Source organism: Linepithema humile, chromosome 2, assembly GCF_040581485.1.
Source record: "Linepithema humile isolate Giens D197 chromosome 2, Lhum_UNIL_v1.0, whole genome shotgun sequence".
Taxonomy (NCBI): Eukaryota; Metazoa; Arthropoda; class Insecta; order Hymenoptera; family Formicidae; genus Linepithema; species Linepithema humile.
In genome coordinates, this window is record NC_090129.1 from 10,318,980 (window position 1) to 10,337,047 (window position 18,068).

Here is an 18,068-nt window from a genome sequence, read left to right on the forward strand (position 1 = left end):
TAACGTCTGACTGACGGTTGACTCGCTTCACTTCAAGCGGTAAAATTCCCGCACAATTCAAAGTTCCTTTTGTCCTGAGAAATTCTCTGTGCAGTATAACGTTACGTAATGTTAATATCTGACACTCTCTCTCTCTTTATTGCTGCATTTAACCTGGTTTTTCTTAACGAAAGTGAATTTTCTTCGCGAAGGGAGAATAATCGCGCGAGTACTCGCCCTGCGTTCTGGTCTCTGAAAATTAGCTCGCTGACTTCCAGTGAATCCAAACTTACGATATTTTGCAAGCTCGAGATTTAAGAATTTCTCAGTTCTTTAAAGCCAAATATATCAACGAAGCTGAGATAAAGATTTATAAAGTGATTGTAAAATTTAGAAAAAAAATGGACAGTTGCGCGCACTGATAACTCAAATTATCAGTGTAATTTAGATTAATGTCATTCTGTTTGAAAACAAAGCCTGCTGATAGGCGTATTTTTACTAACTTCAGACTGCAAAAGCTTGTATGGTTGTGCACTGCGTTGAATATATTGCTTTACAATTGCAATTATGGATATATCGTTACGTTATGCCAACCGTTATCTTATTAAAATGTATCATTATAACGAACGCCCCCGTATTCGTATGCCTCTATACACCTTGCTTGCTTGTGCTATATTTACGGCAACTACGCCCCGGTTCTATGGAATGTCAAACAGTCCATCACGTTGCACACAACCGATATTAAATATCTGATATCTATATATCAGATATATATATATATATATATATATATATATATATATATCGGATTAGATAGCTTTTTATATCCCTATTAAATAAAAATTCGTATCACACACCGCGGTAGAACAAAAAAATTGCCACGACGATCATGCGAAAGGAAAATTTCAGATCCGTTTGTTGCTTTGCTGGATTTTTATACAAATTACAGCGATAATCTCACTCATAATTCCATATCAATTGGCTCAAGAACCATCTGTCATGCGTTAAAAACTTGGATATTATTCTGTAACAGTTCCACGCGTCAAGGCAGACAACTCATACTTTTGTTGGTATATTTTTGTCGCCTAATTTTTAACACGTAAAGCATTCGAAAGAAAAACTAATGGATTGTACTTTTCCGCGCTATCCGTAACAAATATGATATCTATGATTCGCTCGACGACTGCAGTATTTCTTTTTACACAACTTGAACGTAACTCGTGCTGGCGGACAATGCGACATGGTAAAAGAGCCACCTTGACGCTGGCTCGAGTTACGTGAAGGAGAATTAATCAGGCCGAAATGTAATATCGAAAAAAGCAATTTCTCGGATGACTTTCAAACACTCAAGCGCACATAGTGTATAAAAGTTTTGACACTTACAGTCGAGGAGGTCGAACACTCTCCAGCGTAGATAGTCACCGCTGCGTAAACGTAAAAGAGAAGCGCGCGACGTAGCGATACGGAGAGAAGAGAGGCACTGCAACGTCGTGGGAAGAGAGGGTGGGGGGAGGGGGGGCGGGTTCTGGGATACCTCCGCGGGCTTTGCTCGTTCAGCCTCGAAAATACGGGGTTAGCACAAACTGAGCACCGATGAGCGACGACACTGAGATGCACTTTTTTTTTCTTTCACACCAACAAACGGCAGAAGAAGAACGACGCGACGGCGAAACGTGGCGCTTCTCCGATCTCGCGCGCGATATCTCACTCCCTGCGTGCGTGCGTGCGTGCGCGCGCGTGCACCGTGTTACACGGCCACCTCTCTGTTTTTATCTTTTCCACTCGGAAACTCCGTTTCTCCTTCTCTCCGTCTTCTTCCTCTCTTTCAGCCCCGAGCAACGATGGCGCGACCTAACGCTGACTTCAAGGCGCCCTTTCGTCTCGAGATAATTCCTTCTATTCCGCCCCTTTCCACGACTTCTCTCGTTTCTACCTTCACTCGCCGCTCGGCCCTTCTCCTCTTCCTTCTTCTTCTGCCTTGCTCTCGTCGTCCTCCACCTCCTCTTCCTCCTCCTCCTCTTCTTCTTTCTCCTTCACTATTCACCGCAGCGGCAAGGACCCGCCCCGTGTCGCGCTACACAAACGTGTAGTGGATGAAGAGAGCGTAGAACTTGCTCTGCGACAACATTATCCGGCCGATTATCGGTATCCCGGTCGCCCCGTCATTTCGTCTCGCGTCCGTCCTACGGTCTGTTGGCGGCCGCCCGCGCGCCGCAACGAAAATTGATCGCGTTGCGCGCGCGACGGTCCCTTCCTCCGGGGGACAGGCCCGTCGACGCGTTCGTGTCCGTCCGGCCGCCGCGTCGCCCGTGTTGACGCGGCCGCTACGCCACTTCACGTCAGAGCAAGCAGTCCGTTTAACGTGCCGCGCCGACTTGCTCGCTCCCGACTTCTCGTCTCGCGTCCGTTCTCGCGCGCTGCGCACCCTTAGCTGATCTTTCCGCACGGCCCGTGGTATCCGCGGGTCGGCGCGGGTCCTTCTTTTTCAACCCCCCTTTTGTTCTGTCGTCGACTCTCTCTCGCCGTTCTCCGCACACACACACACACACGCGCGCGCGCGCGCACACTCACATGTTGTACAAACGCGAGCACACCGACACGACGACGACGACGACGACACGCGCGATCGGACGCGCGGCGAAACGCGCGCGCGCCAACGATCGTTCTCCTTATCCCTCTCGCTCCAACCCGCCCTCGGCGTGTTCCTTCCCTCTCGAGCGCTCGTGTCCTCCTTCGCCGCCTCTCCCACCTACGCCGACCGCGCTCACTCCCCCTCTCGCTCGCTCTCTTCTCTCCTTCTATTTTTCTCCGTCACCCCCTTTCTCTCTCTCTCCCTCTCCTCCTCCGACTCTTCCCGTCGCTCTCTCCCTCGCACCGTCACCCCTCGGCGCCCCCCGCGACGTTTCGCCCTCGGAGCAACGCGGCCGGTACGGAGGCTCGCTCGGTGATAACGCCAGGCCGCGGCCTTCCCTCGCTCGCTCGCTCGCTCGCGCGCTCGACTCTCCCTCGCTCTCGGCACTCTCGAGGAGTCCGCCCTTCTTTTTCTTTCGCAAACGCGCGTCTCGTACTCTCCCGGCGTCGGGGATGTCCCTTTGTTGAAATCGTGCCGCGCTTTCGTCACCGCGTTAAGCGGACACTCCACCAGCGGTGCCGACTGTCGCGGACGTCGGTCCAAGTCGACGCGGACTGTTACTGCATCGCCACGCGCCAGTCTCCCGCGCAGCGGACTCCGCGGTAACTAGTCACGGGACGCCCCGCTCTCTGTGCACCCGCTCTGTGCCCCATTCGCGATCCGCTACGCGGACCATCTCGCTCGCTCCCCTTCCTCCGCCCTTCCACCCGCGCCCCCCTCTGTAAAGCGCGCCGCGATTCCGAGTCCACGCCTCGGAGACGATCCCGATGAACCGCTCCGCTCGGATCGTTACCGCCGCCTAACCTGGCACCGTCGAACGGCGAATCGCCAGAGGGGGGACGGAGGGGGGGGGGGCAAAAATCGCCGATTTCCTTGCAAAATCGCGGCGACTCGCGACGAAACGACGGTACCGCCAGCGGGACGTTACGGGGGGGAGGCGAGATCAATGCTCCGTTCAGGGCTCGTAAGTGCTGCGCGTGGTGCGCTTCCGTAGCACGGGGTGGATCAATGAAAATGTACCCCTCCACCTCGGTGTCGTGGACGTGTTTCCTCTTCGTCTCTCCCCTCCGCCGCTGCCGTCCTTCCGCCGCCGTGCCCTCCCGCAGCGCTCGGAGGGAAACACGGTACCAACCACCGCGCCAGCTCTTTACTACCGCTGCCTGAAAACATTCGCCCGCGATCCCTTGGCAACGTCCGACCATACCCGCGAGCCTCAGTAAGCTCGTCCGCGACGGCTTACCGCCGCGCTGCGGACGCGCCGCGACCGGTGCGGGCGCTGCGATCCGCGCGATTGAATAATGAAATGTAATGCAACACCCCGAGATATGCGTATATCTTGCTGAAAACACGGTCCCGGCGTAAAAGTAACAGATATTGCGACCAAGCGTCTCGCGGATATCCAATCCGCTTATGCACCAACCGTATGTTTTTACAACGTCAATTTGTGTACCTTACTTTTGTACGCGCCAATCGAATTTGTCACTTCGCTGCTTCGAATACTGCTGTCGTACGCGATTAGCTCCCCCGAGGAAATAATACAGAATTCCCTTTGCTCTGGATTTTTTCCCCTTTTTTTTTATCGATTTTGCAAATAAGATGCAAAATGTACGCGAAACATATGTCTGAATTACAACGAGAATATACATGTAAGTCGGAATAAATTTGTCGAGTGCGTAAGACTTTGTATGCATTCGGAGAAATGTAATTTTCATATTTTTTTGAGCCCTGAGAAAAAGACATAAAAGTATAGCTCGAGTAATGTAGACATATCACATTTTACTTTAAAATTAAAAAGGTATGGAGCGTATATCATAAAAGGAGGCCACAAAATGTAGTACAACTTATTATAGGATATATTTCATGAATCATGCATCCTGTATTCACACACACACATACAATGTTCAATAAGAAATCGTCTAGAAAAGTTCAAATCTTTCGCACAAATTAACACACACGTCGCGCTTTCTCGTAATATATTCAGGAACGAGTGTGGCTGGTTCTAATGTTACGTTTGCATCAAATGGCAACGCACAACGCATTATTGCAAATGTATTATCCTAAAATATTAATAACAAAGAACTAGGCAACCACACTCAAGCCTCGCACTTAACGCTAAATACGTTGTGAAAGAACGGATTATCACTCACGCTTATCACACTGATATCAGATCCGAGCTAAATAGTTCGTGTAAAAATATACGTGTTGCATATAAATATAGGAATATCTCTTTGTGTAGAACAATGGTGGTATAATAGCGCCTAAATGTAACGAGTTTGAGCATTTTTATCGACTTAAATAAACGTTGCCTTGTCGTTTCCTTCTACGAATGCAAAGGTACAGTCCGGTAATGATCATAATGAGCAAAGGAAGGCCAAGGCCGATTGAGATAATCATGATCACTAAAGAGGAAAATCTCTCTTCGGGCGGTGTGCCATATCCGATTATAAAAGTCCTGCGATATAAAAATCGTTTCAAATTATTATATCCGTAAATTATATATACTGCGATGGGAAAGAATTTTCTATAAAAGCTAATAAGAATTTTTGCGATCCTTTTTTTACGAAATACTTAAAAATGTATTTGTTATTAAAAAAAAATTAGTAATCAAGCGTATAAACAAGTTCTCACCATGTGGAATAATGCGTCTTCTTGTAAAAACCGTCCCCTTCCATGCCCAAAGAAACCGTCAACTTCTGTAAAAGGAGATCGTCCACGTCGCTTCCGTAATAACAGTAGAGCATCGAATTTTCGATCGCGCTCGTATGATTGAACACTTTCTCTGGTGGATATTCCTTTGTCTCCGTCGAACTGGTTACATCGCGTGATGCGGTGTTGTATGACACCGGTCGCCACTGTAAATACGCTCCGGAGAATAACGCGCCGTCCAGTTTGTTATACGGTGGCGTTCTAACTTCGATAACCTGAAAAGAAATATCATCTGCATTATTAGAGTGATCGTTATGATGTGCTGAATTAAAAGGATAAAAATCAGCAAATTGAAAAATTAATTTCAAAAAATATATACACGTAAAATGAGTGATAAATTAATGAGCGGAAGCGGCAGATGTCCGACCACTAACCTTGAATATACCCGGCGTGTGCTCGTCGTCCAAACTCTTTTTAGTATCAATGATCATCGGTATCTTGGGGTTGCCACCGCCGACCGCAAGCAATTCAATAGCGAATCTGCTATTGGAAAACGTTTCGTTGGTCTGAATGTGATCGAGAATAATGTCCACTTGGGTCGAATTCTCCGTGTGCAGCATATGCGGCAACATATCCGAGTGAGCGAGGGTGCAGAATCCTCGGAGCTGGAAAGCGAAGGAAAGTAGATCTTACACAAGCGCTTTGCACGACGAGTGTGTGACGAGAAAGCCGAATGTATTGGGTCGGCAAATAGGTTCGTTCGGTTTTTTTTATAATCGGAATATAACACATTTATTGCGCAAATGATTTTCAACACTCGTGTGGGATCTATTGAGTGCTGTAGCAATCTCTCGCGCCGATTGGGATGGATTATTATCGACGAGGGCCTTGATATCATCCGAATTAATCTCGGTAGGGCGATCAAATCTCCTATCAAAATTTTCCGGAACAGAGTTTGGCGAACCATTTTTGGCATACGCGTTCTGTTAGGGTTATCATCTCCATACACGCGGCATATTTTTTTTATGAGCATCCGCAGCTCGCTTGCCTTTTTGCAAATAGTATAACGCAAAACATGACGATAATGCACTTTGTCCGCTTCCATTTTACAAGTACCAAGCGCACACAATACTAATGTCAGCGCAACCAAACCTTATGGAAAATTTACGTAAAAGATGACCGTTCAAATGCCGAAATGAGTTGCAATGTAGCACCGAAAGGAAAAGAGTGAAATCGGCATTGCGAGCAGTACCAACCAAAAACCGAACGAACTTACTTGCCAGTGCAATATCTACACGTTCCGGCGCAAAGCGAAGCTGCTCTCGTCGAGAGTCGAGAGAGCCAATCGAGCTTCATACGCGCGCAATTTATTTTCGCATGCACTTCACTACATAATGTACCACTGATACTTTCGCTTCAATGTTGCAGAATACTTTACCGAAAGCTTTACACTCCCGTATCTGCTGATATTCTTAGCAGTATCGTGATAAGAGTTACCCTCCATATCCAGAGAGACGAATTCCTTGTTTTGCGACAGAGATACGCGCCGCCACTTGAAATATTCGGGACGCAAAACATTCGTATTGGCGACGTCGGCAGTGTAAATCAGTGCCGTGTCATTTCTGTCGTTGAACTCGATAATCTGTAACGCAGAACGATCGCAATTATCATCCGGCAGATCCGACGGTTCGCGCAAAAGTGTATCAATCACACAGAACATAAAAATCATGACAGACGGCGAGAACGAGTCATTGAACAGCGAAGCTGCGAAATTGGACTTAGATAAATACAATCGCAATTTCTCGCACGAGATCGCACATTAATGACAATAAATTAAACCGCGATTTCGTCGATATTGACTATCGCGCTCGAAACTCCCGACGAATGCAGTCTATCGATCGCACAGAATTTGTTTGTTCATCGCTTTATACGCGACCATTAATTCTGTCAATTGATGGCGAATCAATTATCAATTATACGTTTTGCATGCAAAGGATTAATCCCATCGGAATTAATTTTATGCTCGCAATATGCTGCATCGAATTAATTTACTGAATGAGCGGTGAGTATATTTTAATAGCGACGTTAGAAATGACCGGAAATTTGCACTCTGCATTCCGCAGTGCCAAAATATTCCTTCACGACGTAACAAAATTACGTAGAGAGACTCCGCGTGTTCTCAGAGGGAGAAGACAGTCTTGAAGAGTAGTTCTACGAAGTGGAGACATTAGAGTGCAAAGGTTTAATTAAGAAACCACAAGGTGTGCCCTCACACTCGGCACGGCGGTGTGCGACGAGTGGATTTATATCACTCACTTGAATTCGTCTTCAAGTTCGGAGTTAAATCTTCTTATTAGCAATAATTATTTCAATATACATTCTCCTGTTCTTTATTAAAGAAAATTCTCAGCATATGTCAATCAATCACTTGTCTTTGCACACATTTTTTACCATTTATACTTTATCATCAATAGTGCGATTAAGAGAACCAAGCACGGGTGTCTCAAGACGTAAAATATATTACAAATCAACACGGAATAATATTACAAAAACGTTTCGGCAAACAACTTTGGGCCGCGCTTATGTCGACAAAAAAATCATTTCAATAATTTCAATCAAGACTCGACGGTGTGAAAAATTATTTTCGCGTTCTCATCCGATATATTTTCCTCTTCATAACTGGCGACGAGTAAACAAACAAACCCTGATTGTATAGCTAAGAAAAGTGTGCGAGAATTCACCTTATTTATTATTATCCCAAAAGTGTAGTAGGGCTTCTCGGAGAAGATAAGCGACTTCTCTCTCCTCGCGAGATAATCGTCCCAGCTGATGTTGAGCCAGGCGGACGATGGCGTAACCGCCAGCAGTACGGACGGATTGCTGACGAAATCCCATAAGTAATGTAACGTGTCGTTCGGGCCGTCGGCTCGCAGGTAGAGCGTCGTCACGTTGCGTTCACGGCACAGCTCGTTGCAGTCCGGATTCACCCACGATCGTAACTGAAAGGGAATAAATCAGCGGCGTTTTATAAATCACTCCAGAGACCGGCGATTAAACGACGTTCGCGCATTAACGGACGGATGACCTAGATCAGTGCTGGATTGTGTCCGACGGCCTTGTCGCTTCTACGCTAGTCTCCCTCGACTCCCCCCCCCGCGCAAACTTACTGGCCGCACGTCGATTATTACACGAAACGATGTTATGATTACGTTAATGTACGATGTGCAGGCTCATATTTACACGCGAGCCGTAATTTAAAACGACGAAAACGCTGCGTTCTCTCTTTAGTTTGCCAAAATCGAGGAGTTTGCAAAAGTACTTGATACGAAAAAAAAAAAATTCGTTTATTTTATCGTACTTTTAACAGGTCCGTGAAAGATTTAAAATTTTGCACCGCGCCATTAATTATGAGCGTCGCGCGCGTGCGAGTGACGATTTTATTTTTAATCGTTTTTATTCACTTTAGCGTTCGCGAATAACGTGCCCGGCGCGCTGCATTTACGTCAACGTGAATCTTTTAACATGATAGATTTTCTTGTCCCATTTTTCAAGAGAACTTTACAACGTCGCCTTGATATATACTTACTTAATAATTCATTTCTAAGATCGATACTCTAGTTTATTACAAATTTAACACAGTAGGCTTGTGTGTGCAAGATACGGTATTGAACATCTATAAACATTTGAGATATTAATAACAATTTCCGAAGTATTCTCGTTTATCCAACAAATTTCACTTGTATGACCACAACTAGTAAAAGCTGATAAGATTACATATCTAATCAACAGATGGAAAGTATAAAGTTGTTCACAGAGCATTCCAGTTTATTTTTAATTTTATTTTCATATATGAAAACTAGAAAAAAAAATTTTTTTAAACAATCCAATACAAAAAACATAATAAACAAAAATTATCGAAACTCTAAACACTAAACTTCCCGCATTGAAGTTTTTTACTACTACATTGTTTGCTAACATCAAGTCATTCATCAATAAGATTTAAATCTTATTCGAACGAAAATATCAATGCCATTTCGAATCTTCGCATTTCACGCGCCGCACATTACGATCGACCGTGCCCTTAAATCTCAAACAATCTAGGTCGCGTATGGTGCACTTATCCGATCAGCCGTTAATACGCCACAGTAGCCAATTTATCAATGAGTCCACCTGTTCAATAACAGGCGAAATTGTGACAAGCTTCCAGCGTGACGTGCAAACGCGCGTATCCGGACGACTGGAAATTTGGGAACGCGATCGGAAGCGAAGTTAGGATTCATGCTTCGAACACAACACGCCCCTCGAGCGATTTACGCGGATCAAGAACAAAGTCCAGGAAACGCTCGTGTGTCAACGCGGAAGTCGAAAGCGTTGCGATTCAGCGATGACTCACGCGATCTTTCTTTTTCGACAACACGTCAATCGTCGCGATGCTGCTTGGGTTGTATTGCATTGTGTGGCAATTGCGCGGTCGATTACTCTACACTAGGCCGAGGTTAGAGAATTCGTACTCACTGAGCGCCGCGTGGTATAACTCGACTTTGCCGATACGACGACGAGCAGCAAACAAAACGTCAAGATGCTGGCCATGCCTGCCGTCGCATATGACAATGACATCCAAAACACTGCGCCTCTCTCGTTCGTTGATGACGCTAGTCCGTGAACTGATGCGCGATATCGCGTGGGAACGAGTGCGTTTTAGTTGAAGCAGCGCTGTAGTGGAGATGAGAGGAATCGCACAGAAATTAAGCGAACGGTAAATCAGAATTTGCTCGATCGGTATATATCGATTGATAAACGGCGAAAAATCCGAGATTGAGTATTTACTGACGAACTATAATTTCTTATTGAATATATTTTTTTTAATCTTTGCTATAAATATATGAGATAACAGTATGAATTTTATTTTGGAAGCTACAGCTTTAACATTTTTTCAAACATATCAAAAAAATTTACGTTAAAAATTTGGAAAGCATATTTCATACTTTTATAAAGCAATATAAAAAAGAGTGCTAATCTAATAATATTATAATTTAATAAGATTTATTTTAACATGGCGTTGTTAAATTATATACAATATAAAATAAAATGTTAACTAAAAGTAATTATTGTTTTAATTTACCGATTCGCTATACATATAATAAAAATTTATAGTATAAAATTATTATTACTTAATAAATAATTTCTTAATTAAATATCTTTAGACTTAATATCCAAAAATTTTAATTCTTTAATAACTTAATTATTAATTTTGTATAGTAACCACAGTTTTCACAATGACTTAAATAAAACGATTTAAATAAAATAGAAATAGTTTATGTAGATATTGAATCACGAAATTTATAGCTCAACTCTGAATATATCAATTAACACGTAAATTGAAATAACATACTAAATTTATCAAACTTTTCTATGAAACAAATAATTTTGAACTAATAAACAATAATAAAATTTTTCCATTAACAAACTTTGCTACAGATAAAATTTATTGTCAAGAAATGTCTATGGACGCCCTATTGCGTTTTTTTCTCAAAGTATTACAGTTTTTAATGAAAATACAAACAAGACAATAAATTACTATCAACACAGGCTTTTTAACGCCTTGTATGTTCAGTTATGGCATTCTCAAATCGATAAAAAAAGAAAATGCATAGTGTTTAGATATTCGCATATAACGATTGTCTACTAAAATTTAGAGCTATCCATAGCACCTTATTTAAAAAATTACAACAAATATAAAGCTAAATTTCAAGCAAAAATATAAGATATTAAATAACACATTGTGTACTTTATTTGTTAGGGGATGAAAATCTTAAATACCGTCCATACTTATTGGATTAATCTGTAACATATACTTATTCTAATTGTTACCTGTTATTTACCTCTCTCATTTCTCATTAGACAGTATTACCATAATTTATCTTCCTCGACCAATGTAGACATTATCCTTGTTAACTGGTGCTTTCATAATTGAATATTTTTCACCTTATCCGTTGCTCAACGTCGCGCTTGAAGTGCGCGAGATGGAAAAATTCCATCGCTGTGCTTTTCAGGATCACACTTACCCATAGCGAAACTTACGTCCTCCGCAAAATCTCGCGCGGCGGCCGCGCTTTTGAAAAATTTTAACGCTAGCGCACATTGTAAATATGTAATACGAGCCGTCTTTCGCGCCGAGAGAAGGAAACTCGTACCCCATTGGCCGTCAGATATCGCCAACGGTGGTGGAGTTACCAAGCCTCGACACAGTATCCTGTATAGCCTCTCCGTAATCCCGCTTTATACTTTATACACCTTCGTCCGCAGGCCTTGAGACGCGTATTAAAATTCATCGCACTCGTGAAAAAAGTTCCCATATCGCTGTCGTAGTAACAATCGGGCCTTTGCGACGCGTTGCGCCTTGCTGCAGCGGAAATCGCTCGTTGCGTGCATCGAGATGCGTTTTCTCTCTCTCTCTCTCTCTCTCTATCAAGGATTCGCTATAAATATTAAAGAGTACGCAAAATACTTACGTAATACGACAAATCGTTACGATAACATTTTATATCGATATTGTAATAATTATACATGATATTCACAAACTTGTAATTTTACTTATATCTCACTGTTTGAAATAGACGTTGCTATATGAAATATCTTTGCTAAATAATTATAAATATAACAGACTAGTCTCGGAAATTCTATTCTCTGACCAAGTGCTGCACAACAAGATTTTTGTTAAATATCTAAACTTTTGAATAAAAATCTCGTTAAAGAAAAAAAAAAACACCCGTTAAAAAAAGCAAGAAACGAAAACCTTTTTACTGCGAGGAGAAAGGCTGGAATTTTCGACGATAATTGAGAAAGCGTTCCAAAGAAAAGCGTTCGCTCGAGACGTCGGGAAACGCGCGCGACGATCGCGACGACAATCATTTGCAATTGTGTCATTTTAGGCACCTTCTCGCGATTCGCGGACAATGCCGATCGGTTTCACTCGGGACACCGGGTACAGGCGGGGAAAGAGAACGTGCAAAAAGAACGTTAAGCGCGCAGACTGCGACCTTGACCGAAGCGGTGTCCGCGCGCGAGGCGAGGCGAACATACGTGAGTCCGTCTAGCGCGTCGAGGGGTTCCATTCCCTCGGCCGGTCTCCAGCCGATTTCCTTTTCGATACGAACGGCTTTTTTTCGAGCGCATAATGCATGCAAAATACATCTTGCCGCGAAGCTAATAAACGCTTAAGTCATATTTGCAAAAGATATAATCTTCTCTCTTCCTGTTACGCGTAAAAATGTATAAGATAACCTTCGCAGCGCGTACAGATGGCTTTAATATTTCGTCCCTTTTCGTCCGCGCAATAAATGCGAGATAAACAATTTTTATTTTTATCTGACTCGGAAGAAATTTGATCCTTCTCTTTCGAAAGTTCGGCATAATTGATAAGAAATGCACAGATCGCGCTTGGCGTTTGCGTTGGAAAATCGAGGAAGATTTCTCATGGGAGAAATTTTTAGACGAGACGCACCGCGCGCACGTGTAGTGTTACATAGCGTGTAGCACGGATGTTATTTGGAAAGGCTTAATTGCGGGAAGTAATTATATCGAGAAGAGATATAATTAATCGACTCATAAAAGCCTCTTGCGTGCAACGTGAAACCAGCAACGCAAGGAGAAAAGAAACGCTACTTGCGTACTCGATTGAATAAGACATGAAAAAAAATTTAGATTCAATTAGGAACGACGATTTCATTATTTAATTAATGAGTTAAGGTAAGAACAGTTTCGTTCATCGCGACACTGTAACGTTTCGCGGAGGCGACAGGTGAAGACTCGTAATCTATTGCAGCCAGAAGAGAGCCAGAATGGCAAGAATATTCAAGGTCAAGGTTAGTCTGGGCACTCCCTTTCGCGTCTATCGAGAGTCGCTTAACGACCGCCCCTTCGCTCTTTCACGCGAAGTCTGGGGTCCGATTTTTCCGAAATGCGCGCAAAGCGAAGTAAAAGCCGTACACGCCGCGGTCCCGGACAATGCTCTTCGAGACGACTTCGCGATACGATGTTGAAGGTCGTCGCGGGAAGTCGAGATCCGCGGGAGAATAGAGCCGTCTCGCACGTACCGGGTGGCGCGAAACTACCCTACGTATGTCGGTGTCCACGGAACGATTTCTCGATAAATATTATCAACATTCCTTTATAATATAATTCGTAATATAGTGAAACATTAAGATAATTAAAAATATTATATATACAAATCAAATAATACATTATATAATTTTGCATAAATTTATTGACACAATCACAATCTTAAATTTTTTCACGTCAATTTTAATCCCTTTCTATTGTAAATTATTTGTGTATCGTATTATTTTTCACGAGTATTATCAATGTCCTTTTTCTGGATTGTACGTTGGAATTAAATAAGCAAAACTATTAAGATTGCTGTTAGTTGGAAAAAGTTGAGTTGAATCTTTCTATCCAATTTCAGGCACCGCTTTCGTCCAACGTATCGAGCATTGTATTTCGTCCTTCATCCTTGAGCGATCGACAGATTGTTTTATAAAAGTCAGAGTGAAAATCGCAATATACCGGATGATCCATAACTATCTTGCCATAAACATGATAAATATAAATATATAATTAGGTTCACGTAAAAAATGCACTATTAAAACATTCCTCGGCAATTTAAAGATGTTCTATATCTGACAAAAAAAATTAATTTATTAAAACAGCAAGATTTATTGATACTTTTCTCTTCCAATCAACGTAATATCTCCATTAAACTAGAAAACTAGAAACTGTAAAATACGAATAGCGTACATCTTCGATTGCATTCAATGTCATTCGATGCCCTTCGTCCAAGAAATCGCATCCAAGATATAACCTAAACTTCACAGCGAAAAAAAAAGAAGCGAATCCTGCTCACGTCTGCACTGAAACGTACCTGTCTGATCGCCAAGTCTTATCAACGTCACACCAATACCTTGACTATACCTGATACTATTTAATCTCATTTTGCGACGGAAGGAAGATACTCGCCTATCGGCGAAATGTGAGATGTTACTCTTCGCCTCTTGCTCCAAAAGGCATTCGTACGCAAAGCTGATAGCGCGAATCGATCGAACGGCGGCGTTTGGCGCTAAATACGGAGCTTTCGCGACGCGCTACTGCAATACCGAGGGAACAGCAACGAGCACGCACGCACGCACGTATCGGCCAGGCCATCATCGGCCGGCGGGCCCGGCGATCGAATTCGAAGGCGAGCGCGATAATTGCACCCGGCGCGACGACCGAAAGACCTCCGACTGCACTCGTATAACTCGCGCCGCGAGAACGAGCGTGCCGCTCGCTCGTCGCTGTCGCCGCCGCCGCTCGTCGCGTCGGGACGAAATGAAAAACGGACAAAGAGTCTTCTTGCAGGCAAGAGCACCCGCCAGTTCTCGGCCAATGAGAGGAATCGGCACGATCGCCCGCCGCCACCGGCCGGCTAACGTTCGACCGGCCGTCGCGATCCTTCGCGAAAAGGGGCGACTGGATGCGCGAATCCTCCGCGAAATGGAGGACGTGAATCCTTCGCGAAGAGAGATAAAGGGACGGATCGCTTTATCAAATGTATGTAGGTGCACGATTTTTTTGCTGTAAAAAAGAAAAAAAATGAGAATGCAGGATTCTCTACGAAAAGTAGTAAAAGCAAAGTATAAAGTTTCCGCGGAAAGAATGTCACAAATAGAAATTCCGGAAAATCCCCTCGTGATAGAAATATCGGATAATTATTAACAATTTGATTTCACCAAATTTCTTAACGCCGATGACTATTATTTTTTACCTCATTTTTCGATCAACTTTAATAATTTTTTATCACAAATAATGGAAATATTTCAAGCAATTAATCGCTGTAAAATTTTCGGAATACACACACATCAGACAAAAATCAAAACATTATTTAATATAATTTACAGCAAGTACAGTTTAAGGTTGATTGAAACTCGAGCGAGAAGGCCGTTTTATTTCCACCAATACTGCAAATTGCAGAGGAAGTACGAGCGACTTAATGCCGCAGAAAGTTACGCTATTGAAAGTGGCGGAGAGGTTCGCAATGCCATTCCTGTGAAATTGCACGACACGCTCCACCGCGTCCCCTTACTGCCGCACGATGTGCATAATGATAAAAAGGAGACGACAGAATGCATTTCGACGACAGGTGCAACATCATAAAGTCGCACGGCGAATTGATTGATGGCGATACGTCGAGTGATACCGGTTATTAATTTAGTTTATCGTACTGTGACATTATTGAACTCACAAGGCGTGACGCGAATGCAAATTCCGCCAAACGTCACTTCGGACACTGAGAAGTATAATAAGAGCATTACGGATAACAGTGGTTAAAATGCGATCACAAACGCGACGGATTCGCTGGAAATATCATTATTATTAAACTGTTGTTTGACGAGAGAAAACTTGCGAATACTTAAGTCAGCGTTTCCCAAGCTTCCAGGCACAACGGATGCAGGAAATTATTGCACTTAATTCTTTTTCCTTACATTCAAATCACTCACCGTAATTGCCGCCCATAATTTTGTGCAAAAGGAGTTTTATCTTGTCTTGCAACTTTTTTCCATAAACAAGCGCAAAAATGCAATTGCCGTACGCTGCCAATTCTCACTCGTTCGCTCCTTCCGTGTTCCGAGAAGCGTTTAACATCCCCGGGGAAACCCTGACTTAACCATCGTCCGACTCTATTATTTCCTAGACTACGATACCTAATAGTCGCAGCTACCCGTATGTGCACTTTACATGGCATTGATGTCACTCGGGCGAGACTGCCGTGGAATCGTACGGCGCGACCGTGAAACCGAGCCGGCGTAGAGCCGGGTACGACTAACGATAACGACAGCTATGAGGATGACGACGATGACGACGACAGGTGAAGCACTGCAGCGCATTGCTGCACTCGCAAAGCGGAGACGCGCGGCCTCGACCGCCGCCGCCGCCGCCGCCGCCGCCGCCGATCGGCCGGCCGGCGAGTTCTCCAAGCGAGCAGACACACTCCGAACACTTCGCCACCGTATATGGATTGCATTTCTCTCTCTCTCTCTCCCTCTCTCTCTTTCTCTCTCTCTCTCTCTCTTCTCCCCGCTTCTGTGTCCCTCGCCGGCGCTCTCGCGCCGGCAGGAATCACAGGCAATTAATCATAAGAGGCCACGAGTGTCTTAAACGCGCGGGTCCCGCGCTCTCGTGTGTTGGTCGCGATGGCCGCAACCGGTGCGGTGATAGCGCAGTCGACGACGACCGCGACACGCGTAGAAAAAAAGCCCGGGCGAAACTAGGGGAGGGAAGACGGCGAGTGAGAGAGAGAGAGAGAGAGAGGGGGGGGGGGGGAGAACGAGAAGAACGCGACGAAGAACCGGTTTCCACCGGGGAGTTTTCGTACCTCCGACAACCCGAGCGAGCGCGACTCGTCCGACCCGCGGCCGCTCGGCTCGGCGCGGCACCGCGAGAGAGTGCTTCGCCCCGGTGCACCACCTATCCATCTACCTACCTACCTACATACCTACCTATCTATCTACCTGCGCGCCCTGCCCGACTGCCTGACTATCCGCGCTTGCTTGTCCGCCCATATCTGCCTACCTGCCCGCCTTTGATTGTGAAGGAGGGCTCCAGCGCAGAATTCGTGATCGCGAGAGACCTCGCCTTTGACTTTCTCTCGAAGGGGATACACGGCGTTTGTCTGGGACGGCAGGGATGCAGCATCGTGCGACTTCGGAGTGCGACAGCAATGTTACAGCACTGCGCGTTGACTTCTTATGCAACGGACTCATTTTCGATTTTTTCTTATTATTCCAAATAAGGCTGAAAGTTCGATGAATGATACAAAAAATATTTACAGCCGCCGAGGCCGGGCATGTATAAGCATCTCATTAACTTGTAGGGTACGTTAATCTTTTAAAGATACTTAATGATTAATTTTATCAATAACAGTTTCTTCCTGAAAGTTATTTTAAATAAACTTGTCGGTTTTGTTCTGAGAGTTTTTAAACCGAGCGTATAAAAACTTGTTTCCAAAAAAAAAATGTATAGCAATGGCTATTTCAGTTTATAAATATTTATTTAATCCCCACATTTTGTCTTACTTGACGAATACGACAAACCTTTTGCACACCAATCTGTATAATTGAATGGCTAAAATGAAATATTCTTCTGCCATCGAAAAATCTAAAGGACACTTTAAATTGGAGCTCTTTCCTTGCAATAAGTACTTACGGAACGCACGTCATTTCTTACGCCGTTTTTTTTTTTCTCGACTAGACATTTGCGGTAAAGAAGTAAAAATACTTTAAAGTGGCATAATTTTGTATTCTCTGCGGTTTTACGACGCTTAATGGCGGCAAAAACGGAATGAGTTGAAATTACATTAACCAGAGGTTAGGAAAGTCTGCCGTTAAGTCTTTCTCACATTTTATAACTTCCTTTCCACGCTAGAGATTTTCTCTCTGCCTTCGGTATTACTACATTCATCCCTGAAGTTTAATTGGATACTTATCGCTTGCTCGTCTTCAATAAGAAAAAAGCTGATCTGAGACAAAGAAGTGCCGCATCATGAAGCATTCATGTCCGATCCATGTTAAGCTTCAACAATGTCTCGCGGATCAGACGCAACTATCGCAAGCTGTAATCTGAGCATACCGCCCTGGCATTTTGAAAAATCCCCCGATGAAGGATGGGCGCGAGTCGCATACTTGCGCGGCGCGACGATAAGAACTTAATAAGCCGCACAAAAATCGGTCTGAACACCGCGGTGCCGCAAAGGACACAACTCGAACGAGGCGAGACG

The 18,068-nt window shown here is 44.1% G+C and overlaps 2 protein-coding genes across 26 annotated transcripts in view; both read right to left on the reverse strand.

Moving 5' to 3' along the window:
- Positions 1 to 3,388, reverse strand: part of para (paralytic) — a 67,982-nt gene extending 64,594 nt beyond the window's left edge. For 21 of the 25 annotated variants that reach the window (XM_012379687.2, XM_012379692.2, XM_012379695.2 and 18 more), the window contains exon 1: positions 1,363 to 3,388. The gene's annotated coding sequence lies outside the window, so the exon portion shown is untranslated. The remainder of the gene's footprint in view (positions 1 to 1,362) is intronic. The other 4 variants (XM_012379693.2, XM_012379683.2, XM_067349004.1 and 1 more) reach the window with 1 other exon arrangement.
- A 1,053-nt stretch (positions 3,389 to 4,441) lies between these two features.
- Positions 4,442 to 9,956, reverse strand: LOC105679611 (glycosylated lysosomal membrane protein). The gene is made up of 6 exons (XM_012379743.2): positions 9,773 to 9,956; positions 7,999 to 8,256; positions 6,696 to 6,899; positions 5,692 to 5,922; positions 5,240 to 5,532; positions 4,442 to 5,063 (listed from the first exon to the last, which is right to left on the reverse strand). The coding sequence occupies exons 1-6, from the start codon at positions 9,872 to 9,874 to the stop codon at positions 4,895 to 4,897; spliced, it is 1,257 nt and encodes a 418-aa protein (XP_012235166.1). The 5' UTR covers positions 9,875 to 9,956; the 3' UTR covers positions 4,442 to 4,894.
- Between the last annotated feature and the right edge of the window lie 8,112 nt (positions 9,957 to 18,068).